Genomic DNA, 25512 nt, shown 5'->3' on the forward strand with positions numbered 1-25512 from the left:
CTCAAATCAACCATTTCACCTAGCGCTACAACGACACAACGCAACGTAGAAAAAGGGTCCTTAAGGAAGTGAATTCTGAAACTGACCAGCTATCTGCCAGACGCAACTGGAACGAAAAATGGCAGAATCGTGGTCTTGGCGCAACATGTCTCTAAGCACTGACCTGAAATAAGGAACTCAAAGGAACACACTAAATAAAAAACAGATTATAGGCTCAGATTCAGAAATCCAGTCACGTGTTTGTAATCTGTTGTCTATTGAACGGACTTTATTGAACTATATCTTACTCATCTGGAATTGTAACGGATATAGAGTGCCGCGTGCGGAACGACTATGTTGAATCACTTAAAATGTCTTCCCTCCACACGTGTTAACAATTGCATAACAACGCTGGTTTCTAATACCTCCACTACTCTCGCACAGGAGATCCTCACTGAAAACAACAAAACTAAGTAGCAACATGAAACCGGCCGGAAACCAGCACCTGGGACGATGTTCCCGTATACTGTACTTGGCACTGATTGGTTGGTTAAGTAAACTTGGCATGGGCGAGCGCGCCCTCTAGACACGCATGCTCTCCTTCGATTTGGAGTGTCTGTCGCGTTCCTTCGAATCACGGTCCCGTTCCCTCAGGTTGGCCGACGAGTGGCCCCGTACCAGGCCCAGATTAAGCGGTGGCAATGCCGTGCGGATGTTCATCAATCGTTTGCTCTTTTCCATGTTGGTGCGAGCACGTTGGTTTTTGGCTAACGTGCCGCTGCTCCCGTCGTCGGATCGGCCCATCTCAACCGCGTCCGCACTGCGGCTACCGGCCCGATCGATACCGACGACGAACAGCTCCGACTTGCCGTAGTAGCGTGGCATCGAAAGATCGTCCGTCTGCGATTGCCGGTTGATGCCGGCCGTCTGGATCGAGTACAGGCTGACCGATTCGCGGTACTTCTCGATGACGGGTGTCTCGAGGTAGTTCTTCGGGAGGTTCGAGTACGAGATGGCCGGCACCTCCGGTGTCATGCTGATGGCATTGTACGTTCCAGAGCCGCCGCTTCCACCGCCGCCACCACCACCGCCCACGGACGACGATATTGTGAAGATGTCGTTCTCGCTGGCCGGACGAATGGCAAAGTATGGCACCTCTGCCTGAAGGTAGCTGATCTGCTTGTGAACCATACTGCTGCCCACGTCGCGCGGAATCGACTTGGACAGGGCCGCGTCGGAAAAGACACGCGGGGGCCTCAAGATGACCTCGTCGTCCCGCTCGGACCCCCCATCGATGTCCTCTTCCTCGACGATGGCCGGAATGACGGCTCGGTTATCTCGCTCTCCCAGGGACGTTCCTAAAATGAAGATTCCATTACTCATTAGAGACTGATAAAGCAAAGCACCGCGAAGGTGGTTTCGTTGGCGTGGGGCGAGCTTTTCCGTATGAACGTCGACCATAGATCGACCATAGATCCGTGCCAGAGACAGAGAGAGAGAGAGTGCGTGAGGGTTTAAGTGTGCCCTGTGGTGTGTCTATACAGCTAAAATGTTGAAGCGCTTATAGTGCCACAACCGTTAAGAAAACTACCTTAAGTACCTCGGACAAAACATGCAAGCAACGAAGGGAAACGCCCGTTATCTGGGGTTGTGTAATGTGGCATAAGCAAAAGTGGAACTATGAAGTACTATGGCCAATTTGATAATATGTTAAATTAACCACTCAAATAAAGAACACAGCGTTCGGCCACCGTCCTGTGCAATCTACTGGGAAATCAAATTATAGTTCGTAGAAGTAGTAGGGCGTGCGTTCTTGGGGACCCAGCACGCCTTCAGCCATGCCTAAAATTGAACCAAAGGAACCCTGCGCGACCTACACGTGACCAATGTCACGGTTGATAGCGATTCGTGGCGTGTCTTCTACGGTGGTTCACGTTGCGGATACTCCGCTTCCAGTCGTGCGCTACGACGAAGCATGCATTACGACGTCGGACGATAACCGTAACTACAAACTACAGCGATAACAACTATACAACAAAAATTTATTTTTAGACCCAAAAGCTAAAACAAGCAAACTAGCAGCAGGAAGGATGGTTGCTCCTGTTGGAAGGTTAGTGACACACAAGGGCGCAGTAGTGCCAATTCTGGTGCTGTACGAGGAACTTACCTGTCCCAGCGTTCTCCCGTTTCGCAAAGAGCGTCTGCCCACCGGATTTCCCTAGTAGTAGCTCCTACGAACCACGATTTGGTGCTGATGGTTAGTATACAGACGCAGATATACACGTGTAACGACCCCACCGACGTGCCAATGGTTAGCGTTGGGAGTACAAGTAGGTAGGTAGGCATGCGGTCAGTAACTGGTGTGCCAATTCGTTCGGTAGATGCTATGTTTACAAAGTTACTTTATTGAAATCGAACTTATATGCTCGCGCCCAACTTAGGATAACTCAAAGAGTCTTCGGTAACATTACTGTTAGGCGTGCCTTCTTATAAAGTAAAGCTCAAAGCGCGATCCTTAAATAAACCCTAAATGTTTGGTGGGTGCGATAAAGTATTACGCCAGTGGCACGATCGATCGGGTCCATCGATCGTGAGTTCATTTGATGCACTTTTAATCCCCCGGACCAGCCAGGTGTGATGGTGTGATTCTATTAAATACCGACCGAACAGATGCTTGTGACTAGTGAATCTTGTACATGCACGGCCAAAGTGTGAAAAACTTTTCCCAACTTCCGCTGCCGTGGTGGTGGCGTTGGCTTATTTGTAGACCGATCTCGGTTTACGGTGAACAGTATTCGGGTTTGCTCATATGTCACCGTGGTGTTTGAGTTTGTTTGTGTGATTGGTTTGTGGAGTGTCGATGGGAAACGAAAGGGTGAAGGAGTGGGCTTTGGTGGCCAATCAGGCGGAGGTGTATGTGCGGAAGGGCTGAGGGTGGGCGAGCTGAAACTTCTAGTTACCTTCGAGCCGTTTCAGGAGCTTATCCGAACTCTCCGAGCGGCCGTCATCGCCAGCACCAACTTCGGCGGTGGCGGCGGCCGCCGGGGTCGTCACATCGATCGGTGAACCGGAATCGGAAATGGCAAACTTCACCGACGACGGCGAGGTGGCCTTTGACGTTTGCTGCTGCTTGGACGGTGCGTTGGATTGGAAAATTTGTGAATTAGCAAAGATGGCCATCACTTCCGGTGCCAGCATCGGGACGTTGGTTTGAATCTCTCGGCGCAAATCGTCCTCGTGAATTTTGCAGGCGGAGCTGGTGAAAGCGAAACAACAGATGCAAACAACAGAACTTAGTCAAACACAGACCACGGCCACGACAACGAACAGTGCCAGAGAACTGGCAAGAACATTTGAACTTCAAGGATTAAATAAAGGAGCAAAGTTGCAATCTAAAGTGATAGCCTTAATGCGAAATACTAAAAAAAACAATTCAAACAGGGGAACCAGTATGGGAAAGAATGAAATTCCAAAACTACTGCCATTTCATTGTTCATTTTTACAACTATCAAAACGCAAACATAAATGTTAAATTTATTGTTTCCTGAGGCAGGGGACTGCACTTCGAGCTTACCTCATCGACATGTTACGTCCGATGCTGCCCGCCGGTTGGCGACATATCGGTGCATTGTTGTTCTCGGCCGAGTCACCGTCAGCCGTCGGTCCACTGTAGTATCCGTTTTTGCTCTTATTTTTGACCACCTTTTCATCTTCTTCCGGGTCGTAGCTAACTGTGGAAAGTCGAAGCACAAGACCCCAGCGTTAGCGAGAGATTGTAGAGAGTAAAATATTTATCTGCACGGGTCGCAGATACTCCGAGACTACCGTCGGCAGCCGACCGGATCTCCGGTTGTCTATTTGGCGAGCGTTTGATAAATATTGTTCCCATCGTCGAGATAAATCGAATTCGACGTCGGGCTCTCGGGAACGGGAAGGGTATGCGGAGCGAAGGCAACCAACACTAGAAAATGCGGTCAGGCGATCGTACGCGCGGGTTGCGGCTCGTTAGGTCATTCTTCTTACTTAATTACGTGATTCGAATGTAATTACACTTTCTTAAACTCGCCGCATTCGACGGAGGCACCGTGCGGTTCTGGTTGAGACCAGCTTGAAGCATCGACCGGCTGACGGAATCCGTATCCGCAGCGCCACGAACTGCCCGCAGACCAAATGTGACCACCAAATACTGCTCCGACTATCCCGGGCTGCTTCTTCAGCGGGCTTGCTCTGGCATCTACTGCCCCCACCCGGTCCAAGGATGTGGGCACCCGGTTTTGTCTAATTGAAATCCGCACACCCAACATAATTATCGGCTGCCACCGCGGACCGCTTCTCAGATTTAGAAGATTTCAAATGCTTCTGACCGGCGCCGGCTGGCAACTTCGGTTCGGGAAGATCATTATTCTTTCCGACGAGGAACCGGGTCCGAGAAAGTGTGAAAAGCGCCACTCGGCACGACCCAGTAGTGCCGGTTCGGATTCGGATCGATGCTTTATATGCTGTCACCATTATTTTAACCTTCCCGCACACAGTGGCGCAGGGCATAACCACATCCGCCGTTGAAAATGGGTGACCGATAACGACGGGTCCGCCTCTTTCGGTACACACCCTCTGCTCCTCTCTCGAATCCCGGAAATCGATTACTCCCGCCCGCGTTCTGTTTGACTTTCCCGTTCCGAGCTTTCCGGTGGGAGCTTTATAATTTAACGTCGGTTCTGATGCGCGGTGCCACACCAGATGCGAGGGCCAAGTACGGGATCGAAATCAATTTTCCACACGAGCTAACCCGCAGCCCAGCGTGGTGTGTCCAGGCTCGGCTCGGAAAGCGAATTCGGTCAATCGAAGTGTGATATTAATCGTGCAGAAGCCTTGGTTGAAGTGTGGTGGGGAGCCCCACAAGTGTCCACAAACGATCGATGATTAATTGTGGGGCTTTAAAAAATTTCTCTTCTGCAAAGTGATTTCTTTAGCACCCATTCGGTGGTGCTTCCCTCTGGCGGCATAGCTATTGGTAACACTAACCCAGTTCGGCTCCTTAAATCTCCCTTTACGGACCAATCGGAAGACGAATTTAAACGAAAAGTGTTTAAAAATATTAAGCACCCGAAAGCAAACATTTTTTTCAAGCTACTAAGAGGTTTGAGAAGGTGAGAGCCTTCAATTTAGAGGACACCAGACACCATTACTAGACATCGTTAACTATTCTCCCTTCAGTGACATTATGGCAGAAGTTTTACGAAGGATTATCGATGATTGCACATTGATTGCAAAAACCCGATAAAAGCAAATCGACTTCTGGATCGACTTAGCACGATGACCCAATAGAGCTGCATGCACGCATCTCTGACAACTTTGGAAGCACTTGTCCAAAATATTGAAGCAATTATCTCTTGTCAGTGTTTGCCGAATAAAATCAAGAGGTTCGGAACGAATCGGCTTTCTCCAGCAGTGCCCGACCCAGAAGCATCGTTCGACTTGCAAAAGAAAAAAACCCAAAAACGAATACAGCTCCATAGTTCGATCGTCAGCGAGTTAGTTTGCGGGAGTTTAGTCTGAGAACTTTTAAGCACACGTCCACCGAAAACCGCTGCCGGCGCTGTTAGACACGCCGGGCGGACAGTGACAGCAATCTGCAATGCAGCAGCACCAGACACAGGCCAGTTCGTGACGGATAAAAAGTGGAGCAAATTTATCCTTTAAACCACGCGAACCGCATCATTTTTTCGACCCATTTTTCTGCACCGCCGGTGCGGGAGCGGGAAATTAATAAAATCATTATCGCTAACCCTGTTCGAAAAACGGAAGTATCTAATACATCGCACCCATGCTGGCTTATGTATGGGCTGGGCTGGGAAAATTAGACACGAGCGCATCGGACCTGCTGCGAACCTGGTGAGGAATGTTCTATATTATCGGCGCCTATATCCCGTTGCCACCGTTGCACCCTTCTTGCTGCATGTGTGGTGCACTTTAACGAGCCAGGATCGCCGCTGGAGTATGCACGGGAGTTTGCGGTGCTGCCGCATCGGGTGAAATTAATTATCAGTTCAATTATCGTGCGACGGACCTAAAAGAGCCGCCCAGGGTGCCATGCCGGATGGCCACACGCCGTCGCGAGCATACGTGTCGCGTAGTGTAGGGGCGCCGCAGCCTTTCCCCCTTTCGGTTCACCGTCTCTCCGTCTCACTCCGGACCGGTCGATGGAGCATTTCACGAAATTAAATATCAACAGCATTTCAGATCCCAGAGCGCCGTTCTCACGCGCGGCACCGGGCGTAGGAAATGCACTTTACGCATCAACCCGTGCACTGTCTCTGTCTCACTCACTCTCACTTTCTCTCTCTCTCTCTCTCTGTTCCTCCGATGCACTTCTGGCGATCGATGGGAAATGTGTAGTAACGCAGCCGAGCCGGCCGTGCACCGCAGAAATCTGCGGTAAGCGATGTATCAGTGAAGGAACGCACATCAAACGTGAAAGTTTGATAAACCACCCCCTGCAGCCGGCTGCAGATGCATCGCCCAAATGCATCGCCTCGAATGCAGCGATATGCCTCAGCCGTCACTTTTGGACTGAGCATCGAAATGGCCACAGTACGCGGGCACCTAGACCGGGCGCCACTGGGTTTAAATCAACATCAAATGCTACTTCCCTATCGATCCGCAGCGACAGGACATTCGCATCATTTTCCATTCGGATCAGAGCGCGGCCGTCGCAGGCGGCGGACGACTTGCGATAAGTTCGTTGAATCGGGGAACGTTTGCGGAACTCAGGACCTTCATAACAACTTGCGGTTATGTTCGTTTGCCCTTTTTGTTAAATTGATTTGTTCTTTCAGGTTTACCTAAAGTTGTATCTTTATTTGGAATATTTTTATAAGCACCGGCTAAGTTTCTTTTTCATCTATTTGGACAATTTTTTTAAATGCAGAAATATACTAAATAATGTTTAAAATTCAATTAAGAGGTCGGTTGATTAGTGGACGCTTTTCAACATGTTTAACTGTTTAACAGTTTCGCAATAAATTAGGGGCCCTAGTTTTACCAAAAATAACTATTAACTAACCCCAGTCCGTTCCTAAATATATAAAAAAAACTATTAACTAACATACAAAAAAATTTAATCCCAAATATCCTGAAGCAGCACGCCTTACAATAGAGTAACAAGAGTGGTTTACTTCAAAACTTCGATGGTACTTCACGGGCATACTTGGCGCCGATCAATTGGTCGATCGATAGCGCCCTGAGAGCAAATTTCTGTGATCTGAATGCACGTATTCTGTCATTTAACATTCCTCGAAACGGATCAATCCGTCACTAGCATCCGACACCGGCTGTGATGCTTCAGAACAGCGTGGCTCGGACGCTTAGAGCCTGAACAGAGCCGCCATTCAGCGCAGGCATCATACACTCCAGATCTGCTGGTGCCGGTTTGTGTCCGCACAAAAGGACACTCGAGTGCACGGGATTCCAATGTCAGCCCGGAATGCACCATAAGCGCCCCACCGGAATCGGCTGCATGTGCGTCTGCTGGCGTTGGATCAATTTTGTCATCAATCGATAATATTCGTTAGGCCGTCGAGCCCGAGGTTTTTGCAGAGCTCCACTCAGTTGCCCGTTTACGTGTTGTCGCTTTTTTGCCAAACTTTTTCCCATTTTTTTACTTTCGTTCAGTCTACTCGCAATAAAGCCAACCGGTATCTGCAGCGCAGCAAATACACGGTCAACGCACCAACGCTCGCCGCCGGGAGGCAGCAGCCACCCATTTCGATAACGTAATTTAGTGAATGCCGAAGCGAACGGCACACGAATATATGTGAGACACCCGGCGTCACGTCCATTTTGTTGGTGGTGAATTTACTTGGAGCGAAAGGACGAGAAAAAATCACCCGCACACGGCCACGTGGAGGTGCATTTTATTTGATCACTTTCTACACAAGCGTGGGTTTGAAAAGTTCTAATTTGATTCGCACCAATTTCGTCGGTTCACAGCAAACAAAATTGGCTTTCACTCCGTTGGTAAATCGTCCCCATGCAGCTGACGAACGCTGGGTGTGTGGCCCAATTTTGTATGCGACAGTTGTGGGTCCCCCCACACAACGACTACAGGCGACACACCTGCAACAGCTGCGTGCCGTACTGTAAACGCGAAAAATCGGAACCACCCCAAAAGTTTAATTTTATTTGCATTTGAGTGGCGAAAAGTAGTATTTAAATTAAGAAGGGGGTAAAAAATTAATCAATGTGACAAAACTGGTCGGTGTCCTATTAAAAGGAAACGTTCGCTCAATGCATCGGAATGAGAATTAGCAAACCAAATAAAGTAGGAAAGAAGGGGAAAATAAAAAGAGATAAAACTGCAAATAAATATTATCTAAAAAGTAAAACAGATAGATAAACATGAATAAAAAAAAACCAGAACCAAATGGACAAACACAAACCAAATTCCGTTCTGGTCGCTTCTAATGCGAAAACACTCGCTACTCTCCAAAGGAATTTCAAATCACAGTTCGATTCAGGTTCCTGGTCCGGCCGTGTTTGGGTGGTTGTGCTTTATCACTGCGTGATTGCGGGTGTGATATGCGCCTGTGTTCGTATGGGTGTGCGTCAACAATAATTGCTTCTCTTTATCTTGTGCCGAATGCGACGGTGGCCCAATCGGAGAGCCTGATGCAGCATCGCCAGACACTCGATCCAATCAAAGTAAATGGATGAAAGCAAAACAAATAGCCACCGATCGGTAAGGAGCACTCGGTGGTGGTGCACCCCACAAACACCTCCGGGCTCGTGCCCTGAAAGCCGTCTTGATTTCGGCAGCTTGAACAGGGGCAGCAAAACAATAGAGCGCCTCAAGTGTGGTGCATCGGAGTAACGGACTGTCCGAACACACTAACCGATTCGTTCGGCACTCACTCCTGATGCACCGCAATCGGCAAGAAAAATCTTTCAAGACCAAACACAGCAAAAAGGAAACCCCAGGAGCGAAATCCTAAGAATGATTCCGTGACCGCCGCTCGTTCCAGTGGAATTGGGTTTTCCTTTTCGGTAACTCAATGATGCTCGACGGACCGACCGACCGACTCGGAAAAAACACACCAAATCCTCCGGTTAAGTTCCTTCCTTCAAATCACCGAGCAAATCAGGTCCCGCCCCAGTCCAGCCCCACAGGAGCCATCTTTCGATCGGGGAATATAATATGGTTACGCGAGAAAATCATAGTCACAGGGAGGTGAAATTTTAATGTACCGCCTTTCGTTTACTCACCTAACGTTTCGTCGAAACAGAACTTCTCCTCGATGCAGTTCCAGTAGAAATCTTCCCAGCAGCTGAAAAAACTGAGCGGAAAAGTGGAAAGAAAACGTTGTTTTAAGAGTCAATTCGAAGGCAAACCAGCGCCTACAAGTGGTACAGTAGATTTGCAACAAATGGTGGAGTGTGTTTTATTCCAAGGCAATTTATTTGATTTTAGTTTTTGAAAATTACTTTTACCCGAAGACGTACTAGAGGCCAAAATTAATCAATTTCAATGTATTTTCTTATGGAAAATAAACCATTTGATTGAAAAAGTGCTGACCGAACTCTATAGGAATGGAATCTGCTATCTCAAATAGGATCACAAGGTCGGATATGTTTCGAGTGATAAACTGGATCCTAACGAAAGATTAGAGCATAGGGACTACGCTAAACTAGGCTACCCGTTATCCGCGTAACACGTGACGGATGGCAAGATAGCGAAAAGCAGAAGCTACTTACCACTTGCAGCAGTTACACATTTTCCGTCCCCTGCCGTGTTGTCACAGACTTTGTAATGCAAAAAAAAAAAACGCGATTGACGTAGCGTTTACATGTGCCACCTCAGGTTTGTTGTGTTGAAGATGATAAAACTACATTTAAAATTAAGTACAAACAGCGGTCGATGGATAAAAGGTTACTCTCGTTGTTGATATAAATTGAGACTGTTCGTAAGTTCTCTCACTTTTGTTCCTTTGATATCACAGTTTCGCCGATCGGTGGGATCGTGGTGATCGGTAACGATTGGGTGTGCACGAATGTCTTTTGCAATAAAGCCACGAAATCACTTTCCTCGCTTTCGCTTGACACGTTGGATCAGCATTATTTTGACACAATGGGAATGGCACCACTTCAACTGTACGCGGCTGGTGCTCTAGGCACGCACTGGACACGTCACTGGTACCAGTAATGGAATTGCTGCAGCAGGATAGCTGGACGGCTGGCGGCAGAATCCTGTCGAGGAAAAGAAAGAAAAGCAATGAAATCAATTTTCACGCTCGCTATCCGAGCAGCACCGGGAATCGATGTTCTGGACGCGTCCAGAACGCTTGAAGCTCGTCACCCACAACCTCGGCACGACGGCAAACTCCCCATAAATCAGTCACATGAGCCGTGGCACGACAAAGCCACACCGAAAAAAACGCGCTCTCCAATCTTCACCATCGTCGTACCTGCCCGAAGCCGATTTGTCGTCCCGTGTCTGTGACGGACCCAATCAACGACCGACCGAACTCGACCAAAGTGTCTGTAAATGTCTCGTACACGGTAGCGCCGTCGGTCAGGCAGCTACTAGGCCCAGATTGGCAGCGATGATAAATTTCGACCTCCGCTATGTGGCGCATTAACGAGACCACACAAATGCGGTGCGCATCCCGAAGCGGACAGGCTGAAGAGGTGACTGTGAAGGCAGGCGTTTTATGAACGTCCACAGCACGGGGGCAGCTCACAGCACGGCTTATCAACCGTCGCCGAGGAACGAGGCCGCCCGGTTGCCGATATCGTCGAACCGCGCTTGACGCTTGAGAGAAACCGATAAGAGCCTTCCACCTGTTTAGGTTATGATGGGGCCGTGTGGTTTTGTAAGCGAGTCGCAACCACACAACGGCTCCAGGGATCGTAGGATAAACGTACCGCGGTTCGTATCCTGCAAATCCAGGATGGAAGCCATTCCATGCGGCTAATTCGTAACATGACCTGTCGAATCGGCTTTCCCACGCAAGAGGGTGGCTTCAGAGGGCAGTCGGGTGGATCCTTTTTGCCGACAGGAAGATGATGTGCACTGGCTAGGCTAGTCCATAGAAGAGCACTTTTTGAATCATCTTTACAAAAGTTCTGTAGCAAAACATTCATCAGGACTTTGGAGTTCAGACTTAAAGCAGAAGTGGCCCAATTGAGTTTATTACAACTTCCAAACCTCTCCACCCGGAGGTTCCGTGGAATTAATGAAAATTCAACAGCGCTTCTTCGTTGCAAACAGTATGTCATGCACGGTTTCGGTTTTTCCGTAAACTCAGCTTCGGAGGAGAAAAACTGCATTTCATCACTCAAACTAGATTAACTCGGCTCACTTACATTCCAATTCTAATGGATAATTTATTACCCCAGCGGGCTAGGCCTGAGTGCTGACTAACGGTATGGCCTCCAACTAAACACAGACACACGTACATACGCTTCCGGAGGTATTCCTTGAGCCGCCACTCCGCTCCCAGCCAGCCAGCGATGGGGCCATGAAAGGGCTCATCGTCACCATGGCACCAGCAGCACGGCACCGTGGTGACATGTTGTCAGCCAGTAAACTAGATTCCTTTAATTACCGCTCCTGGGGGCGAGGCGGTTCGTGGTGGGAATGGGTGCTGTGACTAAATTGGAGGTCACACAAGGCCTTCAACGCGGCGAATGTGGCGAGCCGCCCATGGTCAAATGGCGAGAATCCGATGCGCACTACCCCCTTGTGACCGAGAGTGCTGCAGGCGAGGTGCAATTTTTCAGCCCACTTCAGCCCTACAACCCGACCCGACGCCAGACCAGACTGAAAATGGATGCGCGATGTTTGTTCGCGCTGGCAAGCTCCATTTGTTAATTCGATTAGCACACACTCGGCGGGGGGGGGGCGCCTGCTCTGCGCCGGTGCCAAGGGGGGGAGAGGGGCTCGCGGAACTCGAAAACCGATAAACCAAATTCGTGACTTCGAAAATTGGCGTACAATTCACCGCGCCAATGTTTGGGGATTCCATTCTGGGACGACTTTTTCGGGACGTTTTCGTGAGTGCCGGGTAAATATTTGAACGGCGCCAAAATCACTGACCCACGACGAAGCGGCCTTTGGATGGTCGTGGGGCTGAAAAACGCAATAGCCCCGTACGGCTAATTATGACGTTACGAGTAAACGCGATCGTGCGAAAGGAACTTCGTCCTCCGCGCAGTGCGGATGTGCTTTTCGGCTACACACCATTATCGGTGCCGATAATTCGAGATAAGGTGGAAATTGGTTCTTGGTCCAGCGGGCAGCGCTCGTGCTTTTGGGGGGGGTGGGTATCTGAAAAATTTAAGGTTCCACTCCGAAATTCCACGTCTCATTCCGAGCAGTCTTGCTGAGTGTTTTATTTATCCGAACTCTCCAGAAGATTCGCTAAAAAGTAACGATACTGAAACCGGCAGTAACTAAAATGTAATCTAGTTATCACTTCAGGTTTAGCCGACAGCATGCGAGTCAACGATCGATGACTAGTTGGAAACACGGTACTAAATGTACTACTATTTGGTATTGAGGTTTTTTTACACTACGCCGCCCAACAGCCTAGTCAGAACCTACAGTGGCTGGCGAAAAGAACCTTAGTTCAAAAATGCAAAAGATTCTAGGAAATACGACGATGAAAAATTTGCTTTAGTCAATCAAAAACAATAAATAAGATGTGAATATGATAGATTTGCTGTATTTAGGGATGATTGATACAAGAGACAAATTTATGGCCAAAAATCTTTAGAACAAGCTAAATTTTTCTTCGACGAAAACAAGCTTAGTATCCACAATGCATAACATTCCACCCAGACAGTGTAGCCAAACATCCTCGTTTTGTTATGTGGCCTTTTCTGCAGTCCTCACGTATTATTTTGGACCCGATTGGTTTGATTAATTTTCCTAATTATGTTAAATTGAGTGGGATCTTTCGCATACTCCAAGGTTCATAAATAACCACCAGTTCTCGGTGGTTAGCTGGTCTGGACAAAGATGTTAATAGCCTCAAACTTTGATATTATCATCCACAAGATATTGCATTACTGCTTCTGGCTTGTGGATTGCTGCACTATCCTGTGGTGCGGTGAAATCTTCACCAATAAGACATTCATGAACGCTTTTTGCTTTCATTAAGTTCTGACTAGCTTTCGAGTCGCCATGACCAGGAAAGGTCACCAAAGATCCTTAACTCCAAAACAGTTTTTCTCATAATAAGGGAGTTTTAAAAGCATACCGTTCTTTTTTGTATTGCCCTTGGTTAGGTGCGGAATTTTCCAAAAAAACAAGGTCAGATTTGTCTACATTCTATAGGATACGTCAAATGACATGCACGGAAGGGAGTTGAATAACTTCTGATTTTCGTTTTTGGCCAATATTTCAGGCGGATTGACAAAGGTTTGTGGAGGAGATACTCAGTTTACGTTTATCAACTCGTGTTGATTTCTTGCGGCCACAAGCTTTAATATCATGAATACGACCTTCAATTTCAAACAGCTTGATTATTTCTGCCGATTGCTTGCTCGCTTTTGTCGAACATTCGTGCAATATCCCTATTACCTCAACCTCAATCTAATATTCAACTCACATTTTAACATATTATTCAAATGTTCAGAAGGTAAGGCTCTTTTCGCCATCCACTGTTGCTTCAGAAAGATCTCCTTATGACGCAGTGCGGCTAAAGACCGCGATCACGAGCTTGATTACTTGCATGAGATGTCATGAGTCAGCAGCCAAAAGTGTGTGAGATTGGTTTTCGAGCATGTTTTCCAAATCCACCACCGCCACTAAACACACCGAACACGCCCAATTCGAGCGAATAATTAGTTTTCCAAAACGACCCCCCGAACCGTCCCGAGAATGCAAATAAAATTCAAAACCAACACAAATCACGGCTCCCCGCACCGAATCGGCAGCGGAGCAGATCATCAGGATTTGGATGCACAAATCACTGACGACGACCGACCGCACATGATGCCGTCGATTTTCATTGATCGACCGGCCATTTCCGCGTCACGTGTCAGTGCAACCCGAACAAACGGTTTCGCCCCGAGCGAAGCGGAACATGGTCAAGGTCTCAGCCGGTCAGGCATCGTACGGTGCCACGGCGTCCAAAAAACAATTTGTTGCTAATCAATCAGCGCCAAACAGGCCACCGGAGCCAACGGGGAGATCTAAATTCGGACCCCAACACCACCGCTGTCTGCCTCGGGGAGCCAAACGGACGGTGTGCCCGATTTGTCGCATAACGTGGAGCAGAGTCCGTCATTAGCAGCGTCGTCCTAGAGCATGGTGTATGATTTATGAGTGACCACTCACACTGGCCACATGGTGGGGCCGTCTGGAACGCAAAATTGTAGCAGACACACAGTGTGTTGGCCGTTACTGCACCGGTTCGTCGGTGCTTCGTAGCTCACTCGGAAGCCTTCTTCCGGCCCGCCAATCAATTTCAGTTATCCACAGTCCCCGGTCGGTCCCCGAAGGCCACCCCGTTGCATTTCTGGCGCCGCAATCAATTGCTATCCACCACCGAAGGAAGCACGCACGCAGGAAGGTCTCTCCCCTCCACGCTATGGGTTCCCGCCGGCCTGGCCGATGTCCGATAATGGTTGATGTCACTTTGATAACCTGCAAGTCAACCGACGGATTGATCGCGTAGCAGTGGCTTTGGGATGACCGGGAACGTCCGAAGCTTTGCACAGTGCACCGTCCACCCTCCTGCTGTTTGCTCATTTATGGCGCTGACCATGAAGTTACACGCAACGCTTCCGACAGAGAGAGAGAGAGAGAGCTTTCATCGCCGGAAGTGGATCACAAGCACCTTGGGACCAGAGAGAAACGGGGGGTAGGCGCTCAGATTACGGTCACCAAAACTCATACGCCACCACCAAGGATGTGCGCTGGAGATGTTTTGTTTATTTATCGCTCAATTTGCGAACCGTGATTCGCCCGGATCGCGTAATGCAGTTAACCAGAGTGTACACACTCAGCGGTCCGGGACCGGGCGGATCGCGTGGTCCACTACTTTACACTCGCCAGGGGTTTTTGCACAAACATCACACGGTGGTCGTCTGCCCGGGTTTTTGGTGGATATAAATACGGGGCGGTGTTTGTCGAACTCAATTACCGAGCTCCTGCACCCATGGCTATTGACCCTGCGACGCAATGGATGATTCATTTTCCTAATGCTGAATCAAGGTCGTAAGGCTTATAGCAATAAATATAGGCAAAGAGTACCATTTGGGAAGTCTGACGTTGATCATCGATGTATAAGAACGAGTAGGACATCTCTTTCCAGAAAAGAAAAAGCATTTCCAGAGTAACACTGGCCAATTAAAATTATACGAAAATTTGCTTTAACATGTAAACACACAAAATAAAACAATTTTAACCATTTAGCCAGCAACGTGCGTTCAAATGTGCTGCACAGTACGCGGCTGCACTTAAATATTGTTCGTGCGCGGCATTTGCACACACCACACGGCTCGGATTCGTCACCACGGAGGTCCGCGTGACCACACTCCACGCAAATCATAAGCCGTATGCTCGGGTGTAACGATAAAAAAATACGTTTGCACTCACCGTCGAAATAAAATAATGAATATATTAATAATTATTATCAATTATGCATGTGAAGTTTTAATGTTTTCATTAAACAACCGAAACACGGAGGGCACCGACCACTGTACCTCGCCCACAAACGGAGTGGCATAAATGTGCCCGGTGGCTTCGGTTTGCACTGTGTGCGCGAAGTGATTTGCATCCTTTTCGGGTCGCCACCCTGTGTATTCCTTACCACCACCGTGCGGTTCTCCGTGATAGGACATATGCCTGCGAGCGTTTCTCGCCAACCGGATTCCCGAACCGGTGGCACCGCCAAACGTGACACGGTGCAGCACGATTTCTGGCTTCCGGTGAGGGCGCCAGATTCCCGCGTCCCGGTCGAGTCGAGGGCCCGGATGCTTCGAGGGGACATTTATTTGCCCGTGCACACATTTCCATTGCGCAATGGTACGCAACGAACCGCTTTGTTGCGTCAATGCGAACATTATGTGCAGCGACCACCACCACCGGCAGGCACTAGGAATGTGCCGAGTGCACGGTGCAACGCGGTTGCTGAAATGTATTTTATGAAATTTTCACTCACCGGAAATGACCTCGACGCCGAGCGACTTTCGCATTCTGCGAAAACGCAGCTCTCGAGGTGGGTTATCATCGGGGACTCATTCGGAAAAAAGCGGGTTACGGTTGAGGGTAATTTACAAAGTACAGGTTTACGGAAACCACACTTTATAGAGCAGAAAAAACACTATCAGTGACAGACGAGATAAGTTCAGCGAATGAAAACCTCACAGCCTTGAAGGCCAGATACTGAAATGCTACAAAATTAAGCCTCATTTATCACACTCCGCTGTTCGTTAGTAAATTCTGCTTAAGCCCTTGTTGTGGATCGCTTATCGGAACCCTAGCGACACTGTGCGGTCTCTGAGTGGGATGCCCTCTGATTTAATCGATTGCAACTTTTTACCACCTATCCAGTCCAGGGCTAGCAAATCCAGTCGCAAGCGGATATCAAGTGTTCGCAGTGTGGCATTGTAAAGCTTTAATCGAAATCCAGTTCCCGTACGGGAAGTTGCCACATGGAAACCATAAACTATGTACGCACTACCAATCGTCGGTGAGATTTTTCGCTGTCATTATCGAAACTGAACGCGCATATTCTAACTAAGCAACGAGCAGCGGTACTACTTCCTAATGTCACGTTACCCCATCACTTGCTCTCCGTTATTGGGGACATATTCAAATGAGTTGAAATTGATTTGCCGCGTACCGGCCCGTGTTGTGGAAAGTGTATATTTAATTAACGCGACGCGACGATCCATCAATCAACGGAGCTGCACAAACATTATTTTCACATCTCGCAACAGCCACTTTTTGCACATTGCCCAGTTTCGAGGGCGAGCGAGGGATAGGAAGTTGGCACCGAAATTGGCTATCGGCACAGAATTTCAATTTACGATTCCGAGCTCTCTCGATTCCACTATCCGGAATAGGATCGCCATGGATCCGTTTTATTTGGGCGAACGGATAGATAATGAACTATGCTTCGAAAAGGACATTTTGCAATAGGGAATACATTTTAGTGCTACACTCTGTATTGTGATTGAAAAAAAAAAACCACTCTTACAGGAGAATTCAAACCGAATCTTCACACAATATAACGTCAATAGAACACTGGACAACCTCCAATATGTGATAAAACACACGAAACGTGACCCGAAACGTGATCACAACGAGGCGTGATCCGTATTTCACACAGCTCGGCCATGATTAGTGCAATCAACAGAAACGAAGCGCCGAGAGCAGTCTTCTTGCAACAATTAGCGCAGGTTCGCAGGTTGTGGCTATGCCAATGCCGGCCTTCGCTGGTCGGCCCCCCACTCGTCAGATACCTTTAAAACACACTCTAACCTCGGAACCGATCTTGAACTTGGTGGGGCAAAGCTTCCGGTGCGAGTAGAACCGACCAGGCCCTTGTTTGTGACCGAACCGTGGAGCATTTGTTTAAACTGTTTCCATCCTCCCCAGGCACACTGTCTGGCGGTTGTTTTTTTCGGTACCAGTCGACCCCACTCGCGGCCATGAGATGATTATTTGGCTGGTGGGGGACGAATTGAAAGACGTGACTCAAATCGAACACAACAAGGAAACATGTGCGGCTCCCGTCGTAAACACGTGGCACTGTCAAGAACGCGCGTGCTTTTCTCGCGTGCTTAAATGTCTCGCAAGGTATGCTTTTACGCAGCAGAGCACAAATTTCAAGTGCTTAGAGAGTGCGAATTAGTTCCGTTTAATCGTTTTAATTTCCAATAAAGTTGTTCCAAACTGCGGATTTGTGCAGCAGAGCTTTAAAGTTTTGCAAAATTTAATTACAATATTTCACTCGACGCCGACTGACCTGACCACAGAGAGAGAGAGAGACCATACACGCCGCACCGTTCGTGCAACATAACAAATGTTGAACATAAAGGTGATGGATTGCACAACTCTTCCCGTGGGGCGTTGTTTATCTTTCGGTTTCGTTGTTGCTCTTCCGCCGTTGAATGAACCACACCGCCCGACGGCCTCCCTCTAGCCGCGGGGTTATGTTTATGTTTCGACAAGAGTGTTGGCAGCGCATTACTATGCCGCTGTGGTCTAGTAATGGCAACCCTGGTATGCAGGGGCGGGCCACCCGACCCGACAAACGATTCCAAAATTAAGGTGAAACTGATGTCGAAGTCTCATTGCAAAGCAATCGGCCGCGCATGTTCGGTGTGGGGTAGCCTCGTAACTCCATCGACGGGCGGCTTGAGCTTGAGCGCTTGGGACCGCCGGTGGGACCTTGAAAGAGGCCAACAACATCGCAACGCCACGAGACTAATGCCTGAATTCGTCATCGACGCTGTCGCGGCGAACCGAGTGAGAACAGCGTGTCAAGATGTTTATGGAATCGTAACACCCGGCGAGCTTGGTCCGTTGTTGGCGTCTTTAAGGCTGCGCACCATTGTGCAGCATTGAGAGCTGCGTTAGTCGTTCAGCAAAAAACAATCTCCATACCAAGCTATTGTAAGAAAAAGGCGTTGAAGTTTACGATGCACACGACGCAGCAGATGACTAACGCTGAAGGGTACCCCAAACAGTCTGAAAGGGATACTGTTTGAAAAGACACGTTCCTGCCACGCCTCGATGCGATGATAATCTTTCGATAAGTTAACCGTTCAGTTCAGTTCTGGCTCTTTGTGCAAAAAGAACATCAAGCGGTAGGAAAGCTTTAATTGCGATAATCAAATCGATGATCGTACACCGGTTCGCGTTGATGAAAGCATTTATCACCACGTTGGTCCAATATAAGATACAATACTCCACACGATGAATCATCGTCTTTTGCTGGTCTGTAGAAGCGGTCAAGAAGATGTACGGAGTCGAGAAAAATAAGAAAACGTTCACTAAAAAATAATACATAAATAAAAAAATTGATAATTAATGGGTTTGAGAAAACTGAATGATGAATAAAAATATTGTTTATATCAACCCTTTACGGAGCATTAAAATTATCTATGAAATAGTCTAGGATACTGGGAGTGCTTTTGGGTTGGCACTTATTTTTCGCGATCCATAGTTTGGTGATTTTCCAATAGTAAACTTAAACAATTTACTGCTTGTGGTGCCGAAACGCAAATCATAAATGATAACACTCCAGCAACCCAAACCCAATAAACTTTTCACCGAAATGCCGTCACCGACAGTCGCCGGTGGAAACTTGTGGCCATTTTCAATATATCAAACCGGGTGGGCCTTCGCAGCGATTACCGGACCAATGGTTCGGAAAAACGGACCATCCTACGGTGCCTACGAAAGTGGTAATTCGATCCCTGGCTAGCCCGGCTGGTTCAGATATTCTGCTGCCGTTTGGCACACAGCTCCGTGATGCTGCCGCCGTCTGTGATCCCAAAGTGTGATTATTGCACGAAACCAAACCGTGGCCAGCCGAGAACTCCGAGAACGACTGGTTCCGGGAAATGAGATCAACTCGCATGTTTTGCCAAATTGCTCGACCACACGAAACGGCTTTTCCACCCGAGACTTTTATGCTCGGCATCGGCTGCGTAAAGCCACCATTTCCCACCTGCAGCATCGGAAAAAAGCGGGTCAATGGGTAAAATCTGTCAATTTTTCATCTCCGGTCTCCGTGCGTGCCTGAAACGAATCGAAGCTCCCCGTTTCTGGGTTTTGGTGATCGATTTGGGTTGTACTAAACTCTTTCCCGATGCAAACCAACGAAAAAAAAGTACCCAAAATGATCCATTTTTCTTTAAACTCCCACCGGATGCCGGTGGTATAAATCAGCACTCCAACAAGGGGACCCCAAAAGCTCACCGAGAGCCCAAAAAGAGAAACAGTGAATCGCTCAATCAGAAATATAAAACCGAACAGCGGGCGGAAGATAAAGTTCGCTTGTACTGTGCCAAGTGGTGCCGTTTAGAGGAAATAAAAGTTTATATAATCCCAAAGGGTCCTAGGGTTGCACCGTGGTTGCACCTGAGTCAAAATACTACGTGGGTCACAGAATGCAGAGCATCACAAACGAAGGAACAATAAGCGACCGAAAACGAGCTTTCCAGATCTTGCTAACTTGCTGCTGTGTCCCAAAATGAAAATTTGTTCATTTCTCAAATCTTCACCCTACTCCCAGCGTGGCAAAAAACCAAGGAACTTTGCCACTAGCAAGCACGGGAACTTGTGATCGCCGTAGTAGCATACGAACCGAACAGGAAAGCCACAGACAGTCCCGATTTCGACTATTCCCCTTCAACGGTGCCAACCGAACTGTGCCACGAACGTTTAAATATTGAAATAGTCACCGGGAGACATTTAGCGATTGGATTAGTGCGAGAAAAAAATCCGGTGACGACAGTTAAAAAAACAAACGCAGTGCCGGAGCTTAGCGGCCGATTGAAGAAGCGAACGATTTTGTGAACTAAAACGCGAACAAATCAGCACTTGGAGCCGAGAACTTCGATTCTATCAACGAATGGCACAGCGCGCCCAGCCGTGTCGGGGCAATCGGGGGCCATAAATGGAAACAAATGATCATTGATTCAGAATTTATTCGTGTTATAGAAATTTAAATTTATGCTCTGGCGCCCGTATTTATGTTTCATTTGCACCCGCCCTGCTGCAAACCGGGGCCGCGGTGTAACGTCGAGAGCGACGGAACCGATATCGGGACAAAACGGTTACGCATTCGCACACATCCCCCGTCCATCATTCAAGCCGCACTTGGCCGCCGGCCGCCCAAAAAACGGGGGACAGTAAAGGGTTGCGGATCGCGGGGTGGTGCATCTGCAATGCACGCGTCTTTCCCAGGGACCTCGTTTGCATAGAAACGATTTTTCCTGAGCTTTGAATTTATTGGAAATTTTCAAACCACCAACAACAAAACCGAGGCGCCGGCGGCAGAAAATATGCTGCTCTGCGGCGAAAATGGAGCGATAGAAAAACTGGCACTATTTCGCGCAGCCCAGTTCCGGCCGCGCGGTTCCGCCGCGTATGTTGCGCCGGTTCGTTCAGTTTCAGTGATGATCGGCAAACTGGCGATAATAATGCTTTGGCTTCTGATTTGTGTGACCATGTATGTGTGTGGTGGTTGGATATGTTGATAACGATTATGCTTTGATCCTTTTCCCATACGCAAACATACACGCAAACACGAAGCACACCATTCAAAAGTGGGTTGCATATTGTACCCGCGGATGTGGTGAAAATTGTTAGCATTTTGAGTGAGCATTATGGTAAGCAGTTTGCGATTTTGGGCCATTTATTGTACGGCTCCAGCATCCTTTCCGGTTATCGATATGCAGTCTGCGTTAGTTGGCACGAATATGTTGCCGCAGCTTAGGCCGGGCAAAACAAAATGGGTTTGCCGATGTAGGCAAAGCTGGAAGCGAATAAACAACTTCCAATTTTGCGTGCGATTGATTTGTTATTCGATGAAGTTAATCTATACACCCGGAAGCTTTTCATTTTTGTCGCTTATACCTCATACGGATACGTAGGAACTCATTCTGAATCGTTAACATCGACCAGTTTCCCTGTAGTGTCTGCCAAGTTAAGAGTTGATATAAAAATAGGACGGTCAATTACGAGATAATAATAACCACCTCGATAATTATCAAATCTGTTTGCTTTTGGCCAGTCAACATTTGCGGTCCAAACGCTGCGAGTTGACTGCATGACATAGAAAAAATGTAATCCCTCCATGAGTGAAATATGAATAATAATCAACACACTTCACAGGGCTTTAGCGGGAAAATATGTCATCACACCAAAACGCAAACCTTTGTTATTCGTAATAAAATCAACCGTCACAAATTAGGCTTTCGATATGGGAAAACTATAAAAAGTGATGACTGAAGTAGTTAACACAAACGCCACATTAGTCACAGCACACCAACCGATTGCTCACTCGATCGGATGCAATGCGGAATTAAACAATGGCAAATTATTTACCATGAAAATCACGTTTTCTGCATCAAAGAAGTTTGGTGCAGCCGGAACGGTTCCAGCGACAATGCACTGGACAGTCTTCTCGGCGTGTGGTGCGTACCGAATCGCTGGCCGCGAGCCGCGATTCTTTTGACGCGAAATATTCGACCGTGCAAATAATTCAACCGACCATCACGCACGGCCATTGTTGGTGAATGAAATATTAATAGCATAGCCGTAAAAAAATATCAAAAATTAAGTAAAAGAGAATAATACGCCACCGCGGCCACGATGCGAAAACATAAAATCATTCGACTACTCCCGACACCACCAGCACGCGGGCTGTTCGCATTTATCAGCATCCTGCCGCCGGAATGCTATTTTTCATCAAAAGGCCGGCCAGGGCCAGGGCCGGGGTTTGGGTCAATTAGGCAGATAGGTAACCTTTGAGTAAACAACAGGCGACCGCCAGCACCGTGGTCCACCAGCAGCAGCAGCAGCAGCAGCATCATCAGCATAATGGCGGCAGCGGCGTCGGTGGCGGTTCGAAAACAAGGTTCGACTAATTGAGCAATCGTTCGATTATTGGATGTGATTCACTACGATCACTTTATCATCCGTAACGGCATCAGCCCAATGATGGGTAGTGCCCACGAATGGTGTGACAACAACCCCATCGGCCCCGGAGTTTTTGGGGCCAATGTTGGCCCGTTTTTGCACTTTACTTTGATGGGCCAATTCAGCATAAATAATCCGTTGCAGATGGCACGATGCCGCACCAAACGAAACCTCAGCCAGCTAATCGGCGACCAAACGGAGGGAGATTTTATTAAAAACATAATTTGCGCCACGGTCGATCTTTAAAGTTCACACTTTGGTAATAATTAACCAATAATAAGGCTGCAACAGTTGCTAGAAGAAAAAAGTCCTCTAGGGCTTTTTTCAACCCACTTTCTGACTCTTGTCCAACATGAACACCGACACACAGCCAGCACGCGACGCAATACGTTTTTGTGGCCAGCAGAGAAAAAAGGGTCCCGGAATCGCGATCCTTCGCGGCTTCGGCATATGATATTTCCCGACGAAACCATTAATTTCCATTAATCGGAATATCGCCGGAGGCAGCGTAGCAGAACCTACAGCAGGTTCTGGTTGGAGTATTTTGCATTATGCAGCGCATAATTTTGATTTTTGAATCGACCGTCCAGTTTTCCGTTGTTTTTTTGTTCGCTGCATTCCGGTTCACCGTTTCGAATGTGGGATCGAAAAAATGCGAATCTGTGCACCGCGGCACTCGGCGTGCCTCGGGTGACGGCATTCCCACAAAGCGATGCCATTTGTTTTCCTGTTAAATTAATTTTACAACAACATATTTCATGATCATTTCTGAAACCCGGCGCTTCGGGGGTGGCATTTTTTCTGCATGGCCAATTTTTGCGACACCAACGAAAATCAGGGTTTTTTATTAATTTAATCGATACCATTCAAGGACACACAAACTGATGGGAAGTATGAAAATTCGCGTTTATCAGTTCAATTTGCGATAGACAGTTGGTAATGGCGAGACAAGCGCCAGATGTTTACCTCATCGAGTGTTTTTTATTTTTTAAGGCCAAACACTCATTTGGAATTCAACTATCCAGTCGACCACCAACGATGGACGCGGCCGGTTTCATCGCACTTTGAAGGATATCGCAATGGAGTTGTATCGAACCACATTAGGTGACGTTGAACAGCGTTTTATTTTCCATCATGAGCCGAAGTTACACCTCATACGCGTCATATCGAGTGGAAGTATTGAATTTGTCCCGACTAATGCCTACCTCTCACGGTGTACGTGCGCCAGGGTCGTTCCTGATGAATTACTCAACCTTAACGCAACGACCGATTGGCGGCGGGTAAGCGCAAGCGATTGATAATTTTCTCTACGCAGGCGCGTCCGGAGAGCGGTGGCCCTCCTCGGCGAAGCTCAAAACTCAAAGTCAGCCGTGATGACGTTCACGGTCACGACAGCATACACCCGCCGTAGCCTATCGTTAGTGAACACGTGAGCATATCTTCACGACCCGAGCCGTACCGCGCCAAATGCCAAACGCTCTCGGTCCGACGTGCCAATTATCGAGTCTGAACAGACGGCCATGCCTGCTGTAGCCTGTCCGCCCAGCGCCCAAGAAGGGCTTCCTAATCCACAGCCGCACGTGATGCGTCGCCTTTCGATGCTTCGTGATGAGGCCAATGAAATGGAATCGTTTCGCGAGAAACAATCTCACACTGTACCAGGCCAATTGTTGCCGCGACGCGTCATCAATCACTTGCGACAATGCATTGCCGTGACCTGTTTTTGAAGCGTTTGCGGGAGAATTTAAACACAAGTCCGCCGTCCGGACTTGTGGAGGACGAAATTTAAGCCCCCGGTCGAAGGAGTTTGGAAATTTGGCCTTCCGCACACTAATTATTCGTGAGCCAAAGCGAATCTGGAACAGCGATCTATTTTTGCACTACAAAACCGGTCGGTCGGTCGGCACGATACCACGAAGGAATAAAAACTATGTTATTGGCAGGGTTTTTTGTTACGCCTTTGGCATTGATCCAACAGAGCTCGGCGTAACTGAAGAGTATGGAAACGCTACGAATACAAAATGTTACGTGATAACGAAGCACTTCAATCATCAAAGTATAGTACGGCTACTGGGTAAAGCTTTATCAGGTTTAGCGTTAAAATGAATGCTATTTTCATTCCGCAGTTCTGAGTAGTAAAGCCTCGGTTCGTGAATTTTTACTTCTAACGCAGTGCATTCGGTGTGAACAGGTGAAATCAATCATCCGACATCAGCTCAAGTTTCATGAAAAAAAAGATCATGTTTCATGATCATGGGACAATGTTTTGAAACAATGTTAGATATTCCATTTACTGCACTGGACCAATAATTGAACAAATACCTGAACAAATTTAGGCTTCCTGCAATGCATGCCGGATGGCACATAATCGGCCAAGAGTGCTTATAATATGGGCAGCCGTCATTCTGCAATTTCTCTTTTACCTTTAAATTTGTGTTGACATTTGTCCGGTTTAGACGAACACCCGGTCAGGGTGTTCCATTTTAATTCGCCTAACCACGGGATGGATCATCGCGGAACCTTCCCTGCCCATTCGTGCTCAGCATATCGAGGGGTTGCGACTCCACAAATCGGAGGCAGGAATCAGCCCCACAATCCTCACTTCCGGTTTACTGTGCATGTGGGGTTGATTGTGTAATTATTTATAAATTTTGTGATTCCCACAAAGCGCTCTGCAGAGCCTCTGTTGCCGGGGCGCGTTTGAGCTTGATGTGGTTCGAGCACCGCCATGCAGGTTCTTTTTCTGCGTCACCCGTGCCTCAACAACGACCAAAGCCCCCCAACACTGGCACCAGCATTTCGGTGACGAAACACTAGAACTGCGGCGTAAATCTACGCGTCACACGCATATTACCTTCACCTAA

The 25512-nt window shown here is 47.9% G+C and overlaps 1 protein-coding gene across 3 annotated transcripts in view; it reads right to left on the reverse strand.

The window, feature by feature from the left end:
- Nucleotides 1-261: 261 nt before the first annotated feature.
- Nucleotides 262-25512, reverse strand: part of LOC131209486 (uncharacterized) — a 28137-nt gene continuing 2886 nt past the window's right edge. For 2 of the 3 annotated variants that reach the window (XM_058202565.1, XM_058202564.1), the window contains exons 2-7: nt 9953-10221; nt 9730-9860; nt 9241-9311; nt 3554-3710; nt 2940-3235; nt 262-1337 (exon numbers count right to left, since the gene is read on the reverse strand). In XM_058202565.1, coding sequence (XP_058058548.1) covers nt 562-1337; nt 2940-3235; nt 3554-3710; nt 9241-9311; nt 9730-9749 — 1320 coding nt within the window. In that variant the 5' untranslated portion in view covers nt 9750-9860; nt 9953-10221 and the 3' untranslated portion in view covers nt 262-561. Of the gene's footprint in view, nt 1338-2939; nt 3236-3553; nt 3711-9240; nt 9312-9729; nt 9861-9952; nt 10222-11433; nt 11703-25512 lie in introns of those variants that run through there. The other variant, XM_058202566.1, reaches the window with a different exon arrangement.

The sequence above is a fragment of the Anopheles bellator genome, chromosome 2, assembly GCF_943735745.2.
Source record: "Anopheles bellator chromosome 2, idAnoBellAS_SP24_06.2, whole genome shotgun sequence".
Taxonomy (NCBI): domain Eukaryota; kingdom Metazoa; phylum Arthropoda; class Insecta; order Diptera; family Culicidae; genus Anopheles; species Anopheles bellator.